Raw genomic sequence first — 23,811 nt, 5'->3', positions numbered from 1 at the left:
AAAAGGCTGCTGCCCCTCTTCAGGAACCATACGTTTGTCTGGCCTCTCAACAGATACCCCTCCATTGTGGTTCCTCTTACGGTACGGCTATCTGTATCACTGAGGCACGCAAGCCTCACCACCAACGGCAATGTCCATGGTACCTTATCTGTAAATAAAATACGAGCTTTGAAGTGTAGATCTTCTTAGGTGGCATGACGGCATTTTAGCCCGAGAGCTCATGCACGCTGCAAGTGATATGGAGAGAGTGATTGCTCATGCAAGTGTGATCCCAGAAGACCATTGTCAATGCCTTTGGCAGCTTGAGTTCCATGCACATTTGTTTTGAGATGTAAAATGCTCTTCCAATAACTTACATCGATAATGAGATATCCACTATGTGGATGTTAGTCATCTTTTGATGAATTAAAATTTTTTCTACTTAGCTTATTCTTTTACTGGTGTCATTCCCTTTTCTCTGGGGTATTAGTTTTTCAATTAGTTTCATCAGTACAAAGAAATTGTACATCTTTCTCTGGGGGACTGTATGTTCAAGTTATGAACAACACCTCACTTTAACTCATGTGTCTTTTGAAACCACTCTTTAACAATGAAGCATAACAAATCTCTTCATTACAATACAATTTCCAAGACTTTCTGCCTTTGTTTTACAACAATTAAAATATAATGTCTTCTTACACTAAGACACAACTTGTCCTTAAGACAACTAAAATGTGGCTGCTCTCTCTCCTCCCACATCACGCAAGCAGGCTAAACAGAGATACCGTAATAATGTACATGTAGACCAAAGAGTTTAATCATTTGCAAAGATATTCAACAAAAGTGTTTATATCGTTCTTACATAAACATGTATGCAGTCCACTTTACTCAAATAGGCATATTTATATCTTCGTTAATGTAACTGCACAGATGTTAAATTTGTGCCCTGTGTAACAGTAGTTAATAAGCTATAAAGATTGATTTTTTTACAAAGTTTGTATTTTTTTTTTAATTTTTAATCCCCCCCCCCCCCACATACACAAAGTTACTGATACACACCAGTATCAGAGATTTCATACTAAGTATTAGGCTCAATTACATGACAGGATTCAGTCTTCTATTTGTCACAGTATCCCCTCCCGCATATCTGGTGTATTAACTGTGTGACGTCTGTCATGATCCTTAGTCCTCGTGGCATACTGTTCCATGTCTGGGAGTTGCCGAAATAACTTGCAGAAAACTTTTTTTCACCCAGAATGTGATGCTAAGGATCTTGTTCAGTGTACGTAATACCCGCCTGGTGAATACACCATCAGCTAAACTGTAGCAGCACAAGATCCTCAGCATCACATTCTTACTGAAAAAAGTTTTCTGCAAGTTATTTCAGCAACTCCCAAACATGGAACGATATACCACGAGGACTAAGGATCGTGACAGACATCACACAGTTCATACACCAGATACGCAGGAGGGGATACTGTGACGAACAGAAGATTGAAACCTGTCTTGTAATCGAGCCTAATATGTAGTATGAAATCTCTGATACTGGTGCGTACCAGTAACTTTGTGTGTGAAAAAAATAAAAAAATTTAGAAAAAGAAAACATAAACTTTGATTTTTATACAATCTTTATGGCTTGTGAACTACCATTTCACTAGACACAAATTTAACATCTGTGCAGTTACATTAACAAAGATACAAATATGCCCATTTTAGTAAAGTCAACTGCATACATGTTGATGCTATCTTTTGTAATGTTTACGTGTCAATTTATGTAAGAACAATTTAAACACCTTTGTTGAATATCTTTGCAAATGACTAAACTCTTCAGTCTACATGTACATTATTACGGTATCTCTGTCTGGCCTGCTCATGCAATGTGGGAAGAGACAGAACAGTGACATTTTAGTTGTCTTAAGATAAGTTGTGTCTTAGTGTGTGAGAAGACATTATATTTTAATTGTTGTAAAACAAAGGCAGAAAGTCTTGGAAACTGAATTGTAATGAAGAGACATGTTATACTTCACTGTTAAAGAGTTGTTTCAAAAGACACACGAGTTAAAGTGAAACGATCTTTATAACTTGTACATAGAGTCTCCCAGATGAAGTAGTACAATTTCTTTGTACTGATGAAACTCATTGAAAAATTGATATCCTGGAGAAAAGTGAATGAGATTAGTAAAAGAATAAGCTAAGTAGCAAAATTCTAAACTCAAAGTGGGTACGCCTTTCAACTTCACTCGAAAATGACGAACACCCACATAGTGGATATGTCATTATCGATGTAAGTTATTGGAAGAGCATTTTACATCTCGAAACAAATGTCAAATGTGCAGGGAACTGTAACAGTGGTCTTGTGGGGTCACACTTGCATGAGCAATCACTCTTTCCGTACCACTTGCAGCGTGCACGAGTTCTCGGGCTACAATACCCTCATGCTACATTAGAAGAGCTACACTTCAACACTCTCATTTTATTTACAGATAAGGTACCACTCACATAGAGAAGTATAATACAGAGTGATTGTAATTAAAGTTAAACTTTCAAAACACTGCACACATAACACCGTTGGTCAGAATGACGTCAAATTGCAACACAATATTATTGGAGAAGGGGGAAAATGTATGGCAGAAGAAAATAAATAATGTGAAAATTGATCAATAGATGGCACTGTATGTGTCAGAATATGTAAATGAAAACACCTGTCATGCGCACGACCCACTGAAGTTGGTATAAACACACCAGGTACATGGCTTTTCCTCCTTTCGCGCCTGCAATGTTCGCCATGACTGTCTCAATGCAGGATTGTACTCTGCTTGTAAAGCTGTATTACACAAATGATGACTGTGCACACCTTGTTCTGCAGAAGTTCCAGACACTGAAGGATTTGAAGAAAGGCGTTGGTCCGATGACTACCATGGGTCTGGAGAAAATTATTCGGAAATTCAAAAAGACAGGTTCTTTTGGTGTGAAACCTGGTAGATGGAGAAAACGAATTAGTCTGACGTCAGTGGAAGCAGTGGCCACAGCAATGCAGGAGGAGACAAGTAGTGATGTGCAAACGTGTAGTGCACGGAGAATTGCCTGAACATTGGACATACCTGTGAGCACGGTGCGTAAAATCCTACAAAACATCCTTCTTTGCGATCCATTAAAAATTACCCATGTGCACAAGTTGCTTCCTATTGACCTGTCAGCAAGACAGACCTCTGCTTTAGAATTTCTTGCTCGCATGGGGGTAGACAATGATTGGCCGTGAAAGATTTTGTGGGCAGACGAAGCCCACTTTCATCTAATAGGATATGACAATACACAGAATTGTCGAATATGGGCAACAGAAAATCCATAGGCAAATCAACCAGTACCACTTCATCCTGAAAAGGTCACTGTGTGGTGCGGGTTTACGGCATCATTTATCATAGGGCCATATTATTTCGAAGAGATGTGTTTCCGGTCCTGTTACCTGTACCGTCACTGGTAAATGCTACGAGTGTCTTTCGCACAACCACGTCATTCCAGCTCTCCAACAGCATGGATGTGTGGATGGGTTCATTTTAAGCAAGATGGTTCACCTCCGCACATTGCAAATCCAGTTAAGCTGCTGCTCAAGCGCCATTTCAGAAATGCTAGAATTATCAGCCATCATTTCCCTACAGCCTGGCCATCCCAATCACTTTATCTTAATCCGTGTGACTTCTGGCTGTGTGTGTTCGATGTTCTGATTGAAGACTTAGTTGCATTGAAGGCACTGCGCAACACATTCTGAACGTGACCCTGGAAACACTTCGATCAGTTATGGAACATGCTGTTTTTCGATTTCAACTTGTTACAGAAAACAGTGGACAGCATATTGAACACGTTTTGTGAAAGTCACATGGAAATTAATAATCCGATTTGATTTTTATTGCGGTTTTAGCCTCAGGACGGTTAAAAACTGATCTGAGTGATGCTTTTTATGAGGTTTTTGGCCTCAGGAAAATTAAAAACCAATTTTTACCATCCAATATGATATGACCTTGCCGTGGTGGCTGGGCTTATGTAACTAGCAGTATCACATCTGTACATCCATGCACACTGAGTAGTGCAGTTTGTTTAACGTCAAACGCACACCTTCGGCATTGTTGTACAATTCATTTATCATACTTTGCCAGACATATTAACAGCTGCCCTTTATCGCCAAACTGCAATAATAAATTACCCACAGCATTCTCACCAAAAGACGACGGACAGGATTTAAGCACTACAGGGCACCACTGCACATTCTATGCCATGTGCAAAAGTACCTATCGTCGACATTTGGTAAGCAACAGATTGGCAGAGGTTCAACTGCCTTCAATCCTTTGAATTTCCAGCTGTGCGGACATTTAACATTTTGAGGACTGGGCACCTTTGGCGTCATTCAACAAACTCATACTGTGCTTTTTCAAAGCCTTTTTAGAATTTTCTTTTGTAGATTCTACTGCGAAAAAATTATGTCAGGTTATTGCATTTGAAAGAAGATCTTTTCTCTGAGATACTGCAAAGAAACATAAGACCTACACACTGACGATTTTTTATACTGAAATAAAAATAATGTGTTGTTTTAATAAAACAAAACATTTTTTTCATCTTTTCTTTCCTTATTGCAGACAGAATTAGAAACTGGTGGTACTAAAAATAAATCTTTTTGAAAATATAGTTTTTATTGAAAACTGCTTAGCATGAAAACTTTTGAAGGATTTTGGAAAGCAAAGTCCTACCTCACGTACTTCTCAATAGAACCTGGTACATTTTCTTGTCTCTTTTCCAGATCATGCCTCGATTCACTCTGCACAAACGTAACATCTTCTCTGGGGCCTCTGTGACATTTCTGTAACCAGCTTCAGTATAGGAAAATATCTTCCATTGAGTCTGTTTACAAGTGAACTACCTTGTGGGGAAAGCCTCCTTTGTGTATCAAAGCCACTTCAATTTAGTAATGAATTCAAGATGATGTCTACTAATAGGCAAATGAAGTTACAATTGTTATCATGAAAATGTGAAAAAAGCTTTATTCCACCACTTTATTTACTTCATCTCAAAAGGGTAGCAGCCCATTAGCTGGTCACTGCATTGTTTATATTACAATGCAAAATACAGATTTTCTGTTATTCCTAATGTTGCTACCAGCTTTTGGACAACTGGACTGTTAGCTAGCCCTTTTCCGTTTTCCAGTAGTGTACTATAAGATCATTTTGAAAATAAATACAAAGCTTTTAGCAGACTACAATTGATGCATTTTTTAATACATGTAATATCATGAGACACGGCGCGTTGCAACAGGATGAACGTAAAAGCTGCAAAGCAAGTGATACACAATGTCTGGATTCCTCTCCAGCCGATACAAGTGACAGGTGCTGCCATCTATGTTTTTTCATTATAGTACAGGCATCATAAGGTACCTTTATACACCCGACAGATGCAACACAAATTTTGGAATATATTAACAGAGCTGAGAAACAGCCAGCGGAAATCCTATGTTGCTCGTCTTTTTCAAGCAAAATCTGTGCGATGTACAAGCTACGTTGCTCTTCTTCAAAGTGTTAAAGATATTGGTGTATTCTGCAGCCATCAACAATGTGCACATGTGTAACACCAAATCTGAGCATGTGTCTACACAAATTTGTGACTCTGTGAGGAGGAGAACTGAAGGGTGTGTGACAACAAATGGAAACCACAAGGAATGTTGGAAGTACAGGTGCCTGTCGTACGACAGCCTGGCGTGTAACTCGATTAATCTACATATACAACTATACTCTGCAAACCACTGCGAAGCGCATGGCAGAGGGTATGTTCCATAATAACAGTAATCAGGGTTTCTTTCTGTTCCACTTACGTATGAAGCACAGGAATAATTATAATTTGAATGTCTCTGTGCAGACTGTAATTGTTCTAATCTTATCCTCACAAGCCCTGTGTGAGCAATACATACGGGGTTGTAGCACATTGCTAAGATCATTGTTTAAAACCAGTTCTTGAAACTTCGTTAGTAGACTTTCTTGGGTATTTTACGTCTATCTTCAAGGGTCTGCCAGTTCAGTTCCTTCAGTAGCTCTGTGACTCTATCCCACGTGTCAAACAAACCTGTGACCATTCGTGCTGCCCTTCTGCGTATATATTCAACATTCCCATTTAGTCCTATTGGTAAGGGTTTCACACACATCAGCAATATTCCAGAACTGGTTGTACGAGTGATTTGTAAGCAGTCTCCTTTGTAGACTGACTGCACTTCCCCAGTATTCTACCAATAAACCGAAATCTACTTCCTGTTTCACCCACGACTGATCCTATGTGATTATTTCATTTCATATCCCTACAGAGTGTCACACCCAGGTATTTGTACGAGTTGGCCGATTCCAATAGTGACTCACTGACATAATAGTCGTAGGATATTACATTTTTTTCACTATACGAAGTGTGTAACTTTACATTTTTGAACATTTAAAGCAAGTCTCTATTGGTCCCTCATGGACAGGGGACATCAGCTGGTTAAGCACTTGTCAATATCAATGAAATACTCCAACAGCTGTGTAACTAAGATGATGATTTTTTTTTATTTTTTTATTTTGACAACAACCAGTTTCAGCATTCCACTATGCCATCTTCAAAGCCATCATCTTTAAAGCAAGTTGCCAACCTTCGCAGTACTTTGACATCTTATCAAGATCTGACTGATGTTTATTCAGTATCTTTCATGTAGCACTCCATTATAGAGAACTGCAAATATGCAACATGAACAGCAACGGTCCCCACACACCACCCTGGAGCACACCCAAAGTTATTTCTACATCTGACGATGACTCTACAACCAAGATAATAACCTGCATCCTATGTACCAAAAGTCTTCAATCCAGTCACACATTTCACTTGATATCCTATATAATCGTACTTTTGACAATAAAAGTAGATGTGGTACTGAGTCAAATGCTTTTCAGAAATTAAGAGATACTGCATTACCTGCCTGCATTGATCCAAAGCTTTCAGAATGTCATGTAACAGAAGTGTGACATGGGTTTCATGTGATCTGTGTGTGTTGCAGTCATGTTGATGGCAAAATTTTTGCTGTTTTGACTAGCAGTGTCCCCTGTAAAAATATGAGACGCTTTCTCCAATCAACCTGTACACAAATCAGAACAGATGAGATGGGCCGGTGCAGGACGACAGATGCTGAGAGGCGACCTTGGAGACTGCACTGGGTGAAGAAACCGGAAGGTGGTACTCACGATGGGCTGACCCCTCCACATAGTATGAGATTGGCTGGGCTACTGGTTACCCATATTTCAGGATCCTTATTGTTCTCTGGGTCCACAACCAGTTACACAATATCCAGAAGCTTTGTCCATCAGCAGTCTTTTTAAGCTGATCACTGCGCCATTTTAAGTGGAGTTCCATTTGATATGCCTACAAACTGTTACATCTAGGTATTCGAACAAGTTTACTGACTGAAATCGTGACATGCTGGTATTTTAGTTACAGTATACTATGTTTTTGCAAGTTATGAACTGCACAGTTTTACATTTCTGAACATTTAAAGCAAGATGCAAATCTTAGCTCCAATTTGAAACCTTATCGAGATATGACTGAATATGTCTGCGCCTATTTTTCAGATAGATAACTACATTGCCTGCAACAAGTGCGAGGTTATTAATTTTGTCTGCAAGGTCATTTATACACAATATGGATAGTAAGGATCCTTAAACATTTTGATGGGGCATACCTCAAGTTACATCTATATCTGTGGACAAATCTATATCCACAACCATGTGCTCAATCCTCTCTACCGAAAAATCCTCAATACAGTTGATTAGTGACTACACAGAACATTATTTACAGATTTAATCTATTAGGTTATCTTTAATACTGTCCACCAGAGACTCTGCTGTCACACACCTCTGCTTGTAAGTTTTTGGACAGACATCTCATTAACTTGATGCCCAATCTTCTTTTGCCAGGTTCATTAGTCTGTACGGTAAATTAAGTAACTGGTGGCCACATGAGTGATATCATTTTCAAGTGATAGGCATTTTAAATTGCAAGCATTGTGAATCCATGCTGTATTTATTTTATATCTTTGCGAATAAATTTGTATCACTAGCAGAGGTTTCAAAACTGCCTGTTTCCCTGCCACGTCTGTTACACGAGATGCAAGGATGTCATAACAGACAACTAGGTCTATTAGCTGAAAACATGATGATGATGTACATCTGTTTGACCCTCAACAAAAAATAAAGTAATGTACTGTATCTAAACAGACAGATAGATCCATTATTGTATGACTGCATGATTACAGAGCAATTACACCCATTAAATACCTAAGAGAATGCGGATGGAGGAATTTCAAGTGAAATGACCACACAAAACTAACTGCAGGTAAGGCAGATGTCAGAATGACATTCACTGGATGAATCCTCAGGATGTATGGGCCACCCAGAAGTGAAGTGCCTTACAAAACCTTCCTTCCACCAATATTCCACCAAATCTGTCTGTGATCCTTACACCTAAAATTGATAGTAAACAGAGAAGATGCAAAGAAGTGCATTTTTAGATTACACATATGCTCAACAAACTCCAGTAGTGGGTGCTGCAAGAGTGGTGCTGAGTTTCATGGTGAGGTTTACAGATAAAGTTCTGAGGTTTGTATTGCTCATTCTGTAAATACATACTATACAAGACCATGTTGTCCACATTGCACAATTTAAGAATATTTATTTGCTTTTGGATGGAGTAGACTATCTTTTACATAATTCTAAGTTCTGTGAGAATGAAAAATTATTTAAAGGAAAATTCATTTCCCAACATAAGTAACCCTGTCCTTTTTCAGATTCAAAGCCACCTTCCTCGACGAGGGTGTGTGGCATTACGATAATGCTGCCTCTCTCCACTCGAAGAAGTTACAAAATGTTTATTTCAATTTCTGACGGCTTGAGTTAGTCAATTAAGATGAGTTCGATTAAGAACAGTGATTGTTAGCAAATCATCAATAGCATGGTTTATTACCACAATTATTAATAATTTCAAACATTTTTTAAGATACTTGGCTTTAGTGCTATTGTGCATGTCACCGTACAACACTGATCATTTTACAATTCTCAAAGCAAACAAAATGCGGTACAAATAACAAAAGAAAATCAGCAAATACATCCGAGCAATGTCAGTAAGCACATTGTCTGAACTCAACTCAACTTATTCCCACTCACTATCACATAAATAATGCAGTGTGAATAATTACAGTGAATTCTTTCTTACGAAAGGGCATGTCTCACGTGAACACAGTTAGCAAGCACGTGCGACCCATGCTGACAAGAGCATCATCTCAATCCAACTGCTATGCTCGGACTAACTGTTGCACCATGCCAAGCACTCGTGCCCAGCAACAAAAATCACACTCATAGTCAGCAGGAAGTGATTATTGTGGAATTCTTACCTCAGCTAAACAAGAGGTAGCTGGAACACACACTCTGCGATGAAGTAGATCGATACATTTATGAACAAACATTACAAACAATGGCAAATGCCTTGATGTGTGAGAATCTAAAATCGTCAAACCCCCGTTGCACTGAAGCCCTCATTCAAACCTTGTCCCCCAAAACCAAATGACAAGTAGCAACACCTACACTTTAAAAGTTATCACCATATCCACATCAAATGCGCCCCCCCCCCCCCCGACAGACTGGCAAGCTGTCCCACAACTACCCCTACAGGCATTATTCACAAACTAATGCCCTCCTGTCAGAAGCACCCTCATCACCTAGGATCTGATATGCCTCCACTGAACATACCCCACACTCTCGGATTGAGCCCTGAAATTGGATACCCTCCCTTTTGTCTCCCACCTACTCCACCCAGTGTTGGCATCCATCGCTCTGGTCGCCTCTGTAACTTAACAGTCAGACTCTACAACAATTTCACATGATTATCCACACCTTGATGTTGCTATCCTGCAATATTGTCCTGTCCCAAACACCTGTTGTTAACTGTATGATTAGTTATGATAAAATGACTGGAAACATCACACTGGTGGTTAAAAAATTATTGTAGCTTGAATATTATTAAAGTATGCCAAGGCAATGGCACACTGAGAATCCACAATGTTCTTGGTACAATTTGTTACAATTGTCAGTTAATAACACACCTATGTTTAACACTTTCAGGAGATGCTAAGAGGCATATTAAGATCATATAACACTCACGGCTGGTATAGCACAATGGGTAGTGTCACAGAATTCTAAGGTGTATGTCAATGTGTCACTGGTCTGCGCCTCCCTGGAACCAATTTTTTTTTACCGACAGTGGCGTTTCTTAGCTGGTTCTGATACTTTCTTGTTAAATTAATAAAAGTATGTTCTCCAATATCCCATGTCATGCACTTTCTGGGAAGTCAGTTTGTTTGCTTGATTAGTTTTAGCTACAAAACAGCATGCACTACTTACACGTTCTTGTTTTAAGTGTATTCCACATGTGATTCTTGCTGAAGAAACAGTGATCAAGTACGAATGGCCTTAGGATTTTACTAAACAGTAAGAATAACAAAATCATTTTTATCTTACATGGAGAATTATTGTAAATTTCTATCACACTACTTGTAATGGAACTTTTGTATGCCACTGTTCTTACTGACTGAACATGGTACATTCCTTTTTGCCTTACAACATTTTCATGGATAATAAAGTTTTTATTTATGTATACTACAGACAAAACAAGACTAGCCTATGGACAAGGGAGTAACTGTCCATTTTAACAGAGCTAACATAGCAAATCTAGGCTCATCCCTTTAATAATCAATATGATGTGCGAGCGAGACGCAGCCAACAACAGCCACTGGAGCGCACTGCAATCGCATATACCGCATCGAGGAACACATGCCAAACGCACAAGTTACATTGTTTCTGAGTTTTCAGCAGCAAGCTGAACTTGGAACACTCAATGTTGACATTCGAAACCACAGTCTGTGTGTGACAGTTTTAAACGCTACTCCACTGGTAAGTATGGGACAATAATGATCCAAACTAATATCTCCATAAAGAGATATAAAAAATTAATAATTAAAAAAATATTATGACTTACTTACACTTGGAAACCTTGTCGGCTCTGGCACTTCTCTCGGAAGCAGTTTGTCATCCATATTAGTGCCTGTAAGGAAAGGGACACATTAGAGACAAAGGCCAGTAATTTTAATTACAATTCTAGAAACTGAATCAGTGCCAGGTAGGACATACAATTCTCCTGCACTTGTGTATGCATGCACCTCTCCCTACCTCTCCCCCACAAATAAACAGTTCAATAACCGAGCGAGTTGCCGCATTTAGCACTATCAGTATATGCAGTAAAAACATACTGATACTTACTTAGAATATTGTAAAAAGTAAATTAAGTACTACAAAAAATGAAAATCATGACTAAAATAACTTCAATGATCCTGGTCTCACCTTGAAATAAAACAACAATCTTATTCCACCAGTTTCAAGATATTAATGTGCAATGCAGAGATTAACAATTCCAGAACTGGCCTATGATGAATACTGACTTATTTAACTGCCTCTCAGTATGGCTATCATAAACAGCTTTCCACAGAAAAATCAATACGAGGCCTCAAAAGTGAAGAGCTGGCAGAGCTAAGCAAGAAAAATTAGGCTGTTGGTGCATACTGTGGCTCTCACAAAGCCTTGCAACTGGGGGAGGGAGGGGTGGGGGGTGGGGACAGAACGGGAGGAGGGGGAGTGGTGGTGCAATACAGCTGAACAAAAGGATTTATTCCAAAAGCTAGCATGTTTTCCTTCATTTTCGGTTTGTCTGTCAATGACTCAAGGCTGTTGTTCTTCAGTGAGTTGTCTCCCTTACCCCTACAGAGATAAAATATTCTTAATATCTGCAGCCATTTTTTCTCAGTTGCTACTTCAGTTATGCTTAATTATACAGGCTGTTACAAAAAGGTACGGCCAAACTTTCAGGAAACATTCCTCACACACAAAGAAAGAAAATATGTTATGTGAACATGTGTCCGGAAATGCTTACTTTCCATGTTACAGCTCATTTTATTACTTCTCTTCAAAGCACACAGCAACAGAACGTACCAGCGCGACTTCAAACACTTTGTTACAGGAAATGTTCAAAATGTCCTCCGTTAGCGAGGATACGTGCATCCACCCTCCGTCGCACGGAATATCTGATCTGCTGATGCAGCCCTCAAGAATGGCGTATTGTATCACAGCCGTCCACAATACGAGCACGAAGAGTCTCTACATTTGGTACCGGGGTTGCGTAGACAAGAGCTTTCAAATGCCCCCATAAATGAAAGTCAAGAGGGTTGAGGTCAGGAGAGCGTGGAGGCCACGGAATTGGTCCGCCTCTACCAATCCGTCGGTCACCGAATCTGTTGTTCAAAAGGGTACGAACACTTCGACTGAAATGTGCAGGAGCTCCATCGTGCACGAACCACGTGTTGTGTCATACTTGTAAAGGCACATGTTCTAGCAGCACAGGTAGAGTATCCCGTATGAAATCATGATAACGTGCTCCATTGAGCGTGGGTGGGAGAACAATCTAAAATAACCTCTAACATGGAAACTAAGCATTTCCGGACACAAGTCCACATAACATCTTTTCTTTATTTGTGTGTGAGGAATGTTTCCTGAAAGTCTGGCCGTACCTTTTTGTAACACCCTGTATACATATGAAAAATCAGTCTTTTGCACCTGAATGTTTTATTTGTGTGTACTAAATAAGTAAGAGCACTTTCAGTGTGCCAAAGTATATATTATCGGCAGTGCAGTGCTTAAATGCAGCCTAAAAAAAAAGGAAGAAATCTCTACTATGTGCACCTAGCACATGCAAAAGAATGTATGGATATGTGACAAGGACATAAAAATGAATACCACTGAGGACGCCCAGCATGAATAGGCAAAATATGTTTGGTACATCTAAATAAGAATGATTTTTTTCTTGTCTACAAGATAAAGCACATGGAAATAAAATTTGTCAAAGTAAAATTTGCCAAACCCTGAAAAAGTGGACCCCATACTAGGCAGGCTAAATATTACAGAAAAGAAAAAAGAACACAGATAAACTAATTAAGCAGCTCAGTTCAAAGCGTTTCATCATTAGAAGCATCTCTCATCTCTCACTGTGTTGTTCTGAAGACAAGAGTGTTTTCTCATTTTCCCACTGTCACTACCTGTTGTCTTGTGACTTACTATATACACTGGGGGAGTGCACCTACAGTAATTAAGCAAAATGTTTGTACAACAGCAAGTAGTATAACTACTGAATAAATTAGATAACTGTACATCTTACACAAGGCTCGACACTCCATTCCCAATACGTTTACTTCCAAATGGTTGTTGTTGCTGACAATAAAAATCAGATTTAGCTGAAATGTTTCTTACACAGTCACAATAAAGACACGACAACAATTTCCATCTAGACTTTGCCTGGTTGTGTACTCTGATGGAAGATATTCAACAAATTCCAATCTAACATAAAGCAAGAAATTGGAAATCCCTGCCAATTCAAAAGAAAATTAAAAACATACCTCATTAACTACTCTTTCAACTATCTGAATATCTAGGTTCAGCGATATGTTAGCCATATAGTAAATATTAGTGTTTGTGATAAAGCTGTATGACAAGTAATAATGTACTATAAATAACACTCAGTATTTATGGATGTAAAAATATTTTCTTTGAAAAATGCTTTGTAATAAAATGAATAGTAAGCTGCCGAAAGCCAAAGCTACATATTAAAAATTAGGAAGTACCAGCTTCTTCCAAAATAGCAGCTTTCTTTCCAGTGCCTTGGGTTAAAGTCAGGTGGTATTAATATGAACAGTGTTTAGTATAGGGATAGTTTATTGTTAGCAAAGTATACACATTAAGTTTCTTTGACTCACCTCCATTTTGGTAAAATTTACCGGTATGCCTCGACATGTTTCTGTCCTGAAGATTCTCTTTCTCGACAAGATCTGCAGAATGTGACCAACCAATGCAAACTTTTCATTTCGGATGCACCAGAAGCTTAGTTTCGAAAACCATATTTAGTTCAGTGAAAGCACAACAGAATATGTTCACTATTCCATTTACTTCTTTCACTGTCCAACTTTCATTAACTACAAAACATCACAGACAGAAAGTGTGACTTCATTTTGAATTTGTACCATTAACTTCTCAAATGTGTGGATTACACATTATTCCTGTCCCATTATTATTGACACTCTGCCTCTTACGTAGATGGGACCAGTGTGATAAGCGTGGCGTGGTATTTATAAACCCAAAGAAATTTGTAAGTAACAAATGTCTGGGTGTAGATTGTGTACATCTAAATAGGCTATTCTCAGTGACTGAGTAAAATGTTTTTCGACATTTGCAAAATCATCAATTATCAGGGAAACTGACAGTGTGTGGAATGGATGTTAAAAACAAAAGAATCAACTGCAAATAAAAAATGTAGATATATTCGAACATATGATTTACTTAAAAGCATTCAAAACAGTGATAAACATTTTCTAATGCATTCAAATATAAATGGTATAGCCTCAGATTTGTTGTAACCCAAGTTATTCTAAAACTGATGAACTTCCAAGTTTTACTTTCAGAATGTTCAAATTTAAAAATTTTATGTTTAAACAAACATTGGCTGACAAAGGCAGTATAGAAATTCTAAACAAAATTGAACATTTTACACTTGTCAGTAGTTTTTGTGGAGGTAAAAGGTCTCATGGGGGCTGCTGCATGCTTCTAAATGACTCAATAAATTTTAAAGACAGCGAGTTCAATTGTTTGAATGAGGAAGGTAATTTTGAAAGTTGTGCTGTGGAACAAATTGATTTAAATACTGTATCTCTTTACAGAATTCCTGGAAATGCTGTAACAAAATTCTTTTTATCTAAATTTCAATGTCTATTAGAAAGACTTCCGAAAACCAGAAAGAAAGAAAAAAATAGTAATTGCAGCCAACTTTAATATAAATGTATTAAATCATAATAATGATATTGTAAATCTTTGTCACTTAATTCAGAAACATGCTTTTAATTTAAATTTCACTTAAAGTACTAGAAGAAATAGCCACTCTGAACACATATTATCAGTTTCCAAAAATAGGAAAACCAAACCGTGTGAAAACATGTTTTGAAAGGAAAGATAATGTAAATATATTTCCTAAAAAACTATAAACAGGCTTCTAGATAATAGTGTGCCAAGTGAAAAAAATTTCAAAACATTCCTAAATGGTTTCCTAGATTTTTCAACTAAACTTTCCCCCTCAAGCCTGGCAACAAAGAGTGGCCGACAAAATAAACTGGATTACACAAGGAATAAAAGTTTCTAGTGCCAGGAAAAGACAACTTCACAATGAGTTAAAACATGACAAAAATTATGACTAAAGAGATATACATTCAAAAAAGTTGTACAGGCAGCAAGAAAATTGGATAACAACCTGTTTATTAGTAAACATGAAAATAAATCAAGGGCTATTTCAGATGTTGTCAAATCTGTTAAAACATTCAAAAGAATTATCCCAAAAGATGTAGAAGATGCTGCAGTGCCTTTAAAAAACAAGAAATCAGCTGGGTGGGATGAAATTCCAACCACTGTAGTCAAGGCTGTTTATAACATCATTTCTTATCCATTGGCTGAAATTATTAATCAGACATTTGAGGCAGGATATTTCCCAGATGTGTTAAAATATGCTGAAATAAGACCATTGTTCAAGAAAGGCTCAACAGATGGCATGGGAAACTGCTGCACTATTTCCCTGATGCCAGTTTCTGCTAAGGTGATAGAAAGGATTATTGCAAAACATCTTGAAAACTTTCTTATATAAAATGACGTTATACTTAAAAATCAATTTGGATTTCCAAAAGGGAAAAATAAAATAAACACTATCAGGGAATTCACTGAAAAGACAAGCTCTGCTTTAGACAAGGGTAAAAAGGTCACAGGTATTTTTTGTGATTTGACCAAAGGTTTTGACTCTGTCAGTTACTTGCTACTTCTACACAAGTTAGAGAGAGATGGGACCGTGGACAGGGCATTACAGTGGTTCAAATATTATTGGTAAAAAAAAAAAAAAAAAAAAAAAAAAAAAAAAAAAAAAAAAAACATGGACTTATATTAAATTCAAACAGGAAAATATCATTCTCGGACTGGGTTAGGTTAGGTTAGTGTTGTTTAACGTCCCGTCGACAACGAGGTCATTAGAGACGGAGCGCTAGCTCGGGTTAGGGAAGGATGGGGAAGGAAATCGGCCATGCCCTTTGAAAGGAACCATCCCGGCATTTGCCTGAAACAATTTAGTGAAATCACGGAAAACCTAAATCAGGATGGCTGGAGACGGGATTGAACCGTCGTCCTCCCGAATGCGAGTCCAGTGTGCTAACCACTGCGCCACCTCGCTCGGTCTCGGACTGGAAAAAGATTTGTACAGTGGTCTCAAAGGCCTTAATTTTTGAGCCTTATCTTTTTCTGCTGTACATAAATGATTTACCTTTAAGTATTGATGTTCACTCCGGTTTATTCACAGATGATACCTCAGTTTTAATTGAAAATAACAATTTTGAACAAATTCACGATACCGGGGATAAAATAATGGGAAACCTAGACCGATGGTTTCAATAAAATGGATTAAAACTTAAGTCACAAAAACACAATCAGTGCAGTTCAGTGCTAAAACATCATCAGCATCTCCCATGAAAATAGTGCATGGCAAACAGGAAATGACTGAAGCAAGTTATGTAAAATTTATAGGTCCAAATCTTGACAAAAATTTAAACTGGACAGCACATGCAGACTTCTTAGCAAACAAACTAAACAGCCTACCTAATGTGATGAACATTTTATCTGGTTCCACCCTTATGGATACCAGGAACATAGTCTACCACAGCTACTTTAAGAGTACGGGTATAATTCGATATGGAATAATTTTCTGAGGAACTCTGCGAACAGCCCAAGATTAATTACACTTCATAAGAGAATTATAAGAAACATGGGTTTAGTTCAAAAAAGAACATTGTATCGCCCATTATTTAAAAAATTAAAAATATTCAACATTCCTTCTCTGTACATATACGAAATTTTTATTTTCATACATAAAAATCAAAACTCACTTGACAATTTTCATTTTAACCACAATTACAGTACTCGTCACAGACACAGTATCACCCTTCCCTCTCATAATTTACAACTTTACACTCAAAGACCACTGTACGTGGGCTTAAAAATTTACAATAAACTAAATAACACAAATCTGTTAAATATGGAGTTGGACCCACTAAAAACATTGTTATTTAATACACTAATGGAAAAATGTTGTTATTCAATCGAAGAATTAATGCAGGACACTTTGGCAATTTGAAAATAAAAGAAACAATAAAGATTACGTATTGTATAATAAATTGTTAATATATCATATTTAATGTATTGCAAGCTGCAAAATGACCATAAGTGTTATATATGTTCTTGTTAAAATGTTCATGTCTGAAAATTCAGAAATGTCTGCTTAAATATGTTAATTATTATTATCTTTTTTTTTAAAGTAATTTGATGCGCCTCCAGTACAAAAATCTTTGATTTGTCACTACGTTCTACACGTTTTCACATTTACAACAGAGGCAGAGAGTAGAATGTCACAGCTGGCTAAGAAATGGAAGCGCCTACCAGCTGTCATGTAAGCAACAAATGGTACGAGGTGTCACCTATGGCAGTGACAGATTTAAACAAATTTAATGCAAACCCTTGACACTGCATACAAATAGCGTGCGCGCCCACACACACACACACACACACACACACACACACACACACACACACACACACACAGAGGTTTTCAAGTATTAAAAAACCTACCAAGGCACATTAAATGTCGGGTCGATAAGGTGATTGAGTTTAAACTGATTTAAAGAAGTTTCTGTTGGGCAACTCCTTATACTCCACTGAAGATATTTGTCACAGAAAATACCGAATACAATATTTTTGATCATTCGAGAATTGGCATTGCAAAACTACAGTCATTTCTAACATAATGTCTTAACAATATTTTGCATTTAACTTAGATAATACATGCACCTTTGACTTCTTTCCACAGCTCTGAGACACCTCTCCACAGGATCTGTGGTCTATGAGTAACATAAAGGATTACTCCGAAAGAGAATATAAGTGTGTTCTACTCCAGCAACCCACCCGAGATCAAAGTGCCTGAGATCTCTTGTCCCAACTCTGCTGAGTACAACTCTCACTCAGGCAGCCACTACAGGGATCAAAGGCTTCACAGCCAACATATTCCACTTAGGGCCTACAGCAGTAGCAGAAGTGCTGTCCAATCCTGAGCAGATCCGTGTATCCTCATACCAGCAATTCTAAGACAGTCAGCACATGTTTTTAGACACATCTGGACACCTTAAAAGTGCAACTAGCCTATATTGTAAAATCATTTACAAACATTGCACAAAAAAATGCATAATGGCTTGAGTATGATAGTGCTCTGCCTCAAAACCTTGGCTCTGATGACTGACAGGTCTGTCATATGGCCTGGGGTTTACGTTAGTTGGAAAATAAGTCAGGTGGAAATATAAATAAATGCAGGCTGCCACTAGACAGGGTCCCCAACTTTCTTCTTTCTGGACTAATTCCTACTGATAGTTACACAGATGAGAGAACCATGAAATTCTTTAGCCCAATACAATTTAAAAAAGGGCAATGGCCATGGCACCAATATATTTTAATTCTCGATAACAAACCGTTTCTCCTTGACAACTCCTGCTACTGTGTAAAACTCTCTCTGCCAACATAATTTGTAAAGGGTGGTGGCTAGGAGTTAATAACTCAATCTCAATATATTAAAAAAAGAGAAAAACATCTCCACAAATTTTCAGCATATAGCTATCTTTAAAAATTAAGTTATGGTGCGCTTGTAAAATTAATCGTTCCACATCATTATGATTTATGGTACAAAGGAACCATGGAGCAGGAACCCAGCAAGCAAGCAAATAACATGCATACATATTATAAAATCAACTTAAAATGCACATACACTTCTTGGCAGTATGGGTAGTTTTGGAGCAAACACCTATTTATGACTCCTAAGCAACAAATATCTCCTTGGTGTCATTTGGGAGGAGTGCTGGGAGTAAGATTCAAATAACGGCAAAATTACACAGACCATTTTCGTCCCATCTAACGTCGTTTTAACTGAGAACAACAACACTGCAACATGCACCGAAAAACTTGTCAAATACTCAACAAGAAGAGTTCCCGAAATTTTCATTAATGGTTGTATAATATTATATACACGTAAACACAATTATCGAGCGCTGGGATAACTTTCCTGTCCGCAGAGCTTAAAACAAAAGGAAAGAATATTTGCATCATTAAACTGTTAGCAAATAACCCCCTGCACTCGAAGAACTCGTGTGTATAACAAAGTAGTTACCAAAATTAATTTGGCAATATCACTACTTATTCTCTCAACATAAAAAATATGCAGCAATTTGAAATTATTACTGTCTTCCAACAGCTTCAAACAGTTATGGATATGCGAAATTTCATAGTTCCTCATTCTTACCTTGGGCTTCTTATAAATTTAAATAAAATTCTAACACAGATTTATATATCTTCGGCGCACTTCTGAAACGATAGACGGATGTCGAACAACTGCACGTTACGTAACAATATTTGTTCTTGCAGCACACCGATTACTTTTTTATGATAACCAAAAACTTGTTCTATTACTGTTATTAAAGAGAGCTACAGTATTATTTGTTTTAATAGCCAAATCCAATTCAAACACTAAAATTAACGCGCCAAACATGTTAACACTCCACAGTACACCACCATTCCATCGCCAACAAAGAAGCGTTTGAAAATGAAAAGTCAGTAAAATATTTTCAGTGTACACAATCACGTAATGATTATTATACAAAATAGTAGCTAGAGAAACTTATATCGGAGAAATTTATTTCATATGGAGAAAGGCATTCACACACATGTCCCACCTAATTAAAAATAATAATAACTTATCGTCATTATATTATAACATCAATTGATATTAACCGGATATAAAACGAGTTTATCACCTCAAACATCCAGAGTCCTAATTATTGGATGCCAATGTGGAAAATTCCATTTTTATAGCGTCTCTGAAACTTTTTGATGTTTCGGTGTTGGCAGTTTACTATCATGCCAAACTGCCACTAGTTCAGTACTCATTTGTTTTTTGGCCGCAGCTGGAGTTGTCCACACTACTTTTATGATAACCAAAAACTTGTTCTATTACTGTTATTAAAGAGAGCTACAGTATTATTTGTTTTAATAGCCAAATCCAATTCAAACACTAAAATTAACGCGCCAAACATGTTAACACTCCACAGTACACCACCATTCCATCGCCAACAAAGAAGCGTTTGAAAATGAAAAGTCAGTAAAATATTTTCAGTGTACACAATCACGTAATGATTATTATACAAAATAGTAGCTAGAGAAACTTATATCGGAGAAATTTATTTCATATGGAGAAAGGCATTCACACACATGTCCCACCTAATTAAAAATAATAATAACTTATCGTCATTATATTATAACATCAATTGATATTAACCGGATATAAAACGAGTTTATCACCTCAAACATCCAGAGTCCTAGTTATTAGATGCCAATGTGGAAAATTCCATTTTTATAGCGTCTCTGAAACTTTTTGATGTTTCGGTGTTGGCAGTTTACTATCATGCCAAACTGCCACTAGTTCAGTACTCATTTGTTTTTTGGCCGCAGCTGGAGTTGTCCACACTACTTTTAGGAACTAAATAAAGCTTTCGATTTAAACTTCTACTCTCGCCTATCTGTTGAAAAACGTTGGAGACATTAGTTTGCAATTTATTATTACTATTAATGTTTATGATACACGATGTAAATAACATAATATTTTCCGAGAGTTTTGTTTTAGCTTTTCTTTGCTTAATGCTGTTAATTTTCTGCATTAATGTTTTTTATGGCTGTTTTATAAAGTACTTCGCTTCTGGCACCCATCAACTTTATTGTTTCAATTTTATCCCTGCTGAATGCTGATACTATCGTGAAGGTTAGACTGCCTAGTTAACATGGTTCGCTCCATTCTTTTAAAGAGTGTGTGAAACGACGATCTACAATGAACGAGAGAGGTTAGAGAGCTTGCACGTCTGTAAATCGGAAGCAATATATGCAGGACAAAGGTAGTTTATTGTAAGCGTCCGAGAAGTGTTATAAAATTTTTGTAATAATGGCTATGTTCTTCCACCAATTGGCCCCTACACTGGAAAGTTGTGAAGAGTTGAATCGGTTTCAGTATTAAATAAATAATATTGGTTACTAATAAAGTCTCAAGTGTATTTCCTAAGCAGCCATAACGTACGATTCTAATTAATGGACAGATATGCAAGATTTAGTCTGAAAATGTATAGTTTGGAATTACAGAAAAATGTTGGATAATGTAAAATGCGGCCTGTTGATGGCGAAGAAAACATCTGAGAATGCTTTATTCAAGGAAAATTAGATAAATCTTTAGCAAAAATATATGTTTTTTACGTACATTATTCAGCATAAATTCTTCGTTGAACTTCATGTAATAAGTCTGTAGTGTGTTATTTATTATACAACATGGGAAAAATACATCAATTATATGTAAATTACAGTCGCACGACTTAAATGTAGCTACCGATCTCTCCATAATTTCTACCAGTGACAAACGACATACAAGGAGGCATGACAACACAATGTAGCAAGTATTGCCAGTTATTAACAATAAAGTGTACTTTGTACACTGATGATTGTTTCAAGACACTTAGGAAACAAAGTACACGTGCCCTTTTGGAACCACTTTCCAGTGTGGAGATTCTTTATGACGATCTATAACATCCAAAGAGTGAAATATTATCTACATCAATACTCAGCAAACCACTGTGAGATTCATGTGAGAGGGTATGTCCCATTATACCAATTACAAGGGTTTCTTCCAGTTCCATTCACATCTGAAGCACGGGAAGAATGATTGACTGAATGCCTCTATGCATGCAGTAATTATTCTAACTTTATCTTCATGACATCTGTGTGAGCAATATGTAGGGGGTATAGGATATTCCTAGAGCAGTCATTTAAAACTAGTTATTGAAAATTGTTAATAGACTTGGAATAGTTTACTTCAATCTTCAAGAGTCTTCCAGTTCAGTTCCTTCAGTATCTCTGTGACACTCACCCATGGATTAAACAAATGCATGATCATTCATGCTGCCTTCTCTGTATACTTTCAATAAACCCCCGTTAGGCCTATGTGGTATGGGTCCCACACATTTTAGCATATTCTGGAACTGACTGCATGAGTGATTTGTGAGCAATCTCCTTTGTAGATAGACTGCACTTCCCCAGTATTCTTCCAATAAACTCTAGTATACCACCTGCTTTGCCCATGACTGAACCGATGTGATCATGCCATTTTATAATCTAAATATGCTAAAGAGTAGACTGAAGCAATTATTAATAGAGAAGTGTTGTTACTCTATAGAGGACTTTTAAGTTGTAGTGCCATCTTGGAAAACAATGTATATAGACAATGTCTCCAATCTATCAGTGGTATGAAAGAATGTAATTATACACTGTATAATGTGCACTGTACTATCATAAATATAAGCTAAATTGTGTTACACTATAGAGGAATCTACTTGTAGTGCCCTTTTGAAAAATAATGTGTACAGACATGTGTCTGATCCATATGTTGTTATGAAAGAATGTAAATATTTTACTGTATATGTGTAATGTAGTCTAAATTTCCCTGACAATGTCCGAAAACTTTTTGTTGTATGGACAGAAGATAGATAAATAAATATCCCTACAAAGTGTATTTGTACCGAGTGAGGTGGCGCAGTGATTAGCACACTGGACTCGCATTTGGGAGGGTGGTAGTTCAAATTAGCATACAGCTATCCTGCTATAGATTTTACCTCATTTCCTTAAGTCACTTTAAACAAATGCCGGTATGGTTCCTTTGAAGGGGTGCAGGCGACTTCCTTCTCTAATCCTATAGGACCAAAGGCCTTGCTGTTTGGTCCACTCCCCCAAATCAACCAATCAACCACGTATTTGTATGAGTTGGCTGCTTCCAACAGTGACTCATGGATATTATAGTCATAGGATATTAATTTTTTGAAGTGCAATGTCTTACATTGCTGAACATTTAAAGCAAGTTGCCAATCTCTGCACCACTTTGAAATCTTATCAAGATCTGACTGAATATTTATGCAGCTTCTTTCAGATAGTTCTTCATTATAGATAGGTGCATCATCTGTAAAAAGTCTGCTGTCAGTATTAATGTCGTCTGCAAGGTCATTGATGTACAACATGAACAGCAATGGACCCAACACACTTTCCTGAGGTATACCTGAAGTTACTGCTACATCTGACCATGACTCTCCAACGAAGATAACATGTTGTGTTATCCCTACCAAAAAGTCATCAAACCAGTCACAAATTTCACTTGATACCTTTATGATCATAATGTTGACAATAAGCGTGTGCATGGTACTGAGTCAAATGTTTTTTGGAAATCAACTAATACAGGCTTTCAATATTTCGTGAGAAAAGTGCAAGTTGGGTTTCACATGATTGATGTTTCCAAAATTCATACTGGTTGGCATTTAGGGGTCATTATGTTTGAGCTCAAAATATGTGCTAGGATTCTGCAACAAATTGATGTCAAGGATATTGGATGGAAGTTTCGTGGATCATTTCTTCTACCCTTGTTGTAAATGAGTGTGATTTGTGTCTTTTTTCCAAGAATTGGGCACTGTTTTTTGTTCAAGGGGTC

At 37.3% G+C, this 23,811-nt stretch overlaps 1 protein-coding gene across 4 annotated transcripts in view; it reads right to left on the bottom strand.

Annotated features, from left to right (window-relative positions):
• The window catches only part of LOC126213024 (uncharacterized), a 111,147-nt gene extending 90,534 nt beyond the window's left edge, over positions 1-20,613 (bottom strand). Inside the window, exons 1-2 of one of the 4 annotated variants that reach the window (XM_049940591.1) lie at positions 20,601-20,613; positions 11,066-11,127 (exon numbers count right to left, since the gene is read on the bottom strand). In XM_049940591.1, coding sequence (XP_049796548.1) covers positions 11,066-11,119 — 54 coding nt within the window. In that variant the 5' untranslated portion in view covers positions 11,120-11,127; positions 20,601-20,613. Of the gene's footprint in view, positions 1-11,065; positions 11,128-19,545; positions 19,772-20,033; positions 20,178-20,600 lie in introns of those variants that run through there. The other 3 variants (XM_049940588.1, XM_049940590.1, XM_049940589.1) reach the window with 3 other exon arrangements.
• Positions 20,614-23,811: the final 3,198 nt, after the last annotated feature.

The sequence above is a fragment of the Schistocerca nitens genome, chromosome 11 (genome assembly GCF_023898315.1).
Source record: "Schistocerca nitens isolate TAMUIC-IGC-003100 chromosome 11, iqSchNite1.1, whole genome shotgun sequence".
In the NCBI taxonomy this organism is placed as follows: domain Eukaryota; kingdom Metazoa; phylum Arthropoda; class Insecta; order Orthoptera; family Acrididae; genus Schistocerca; species Schistocerca nitens.
Note: the sequence above shows the minus strand (reverse complement) of the source record. Positions and strands in the feature narration are given on the sequence as shown.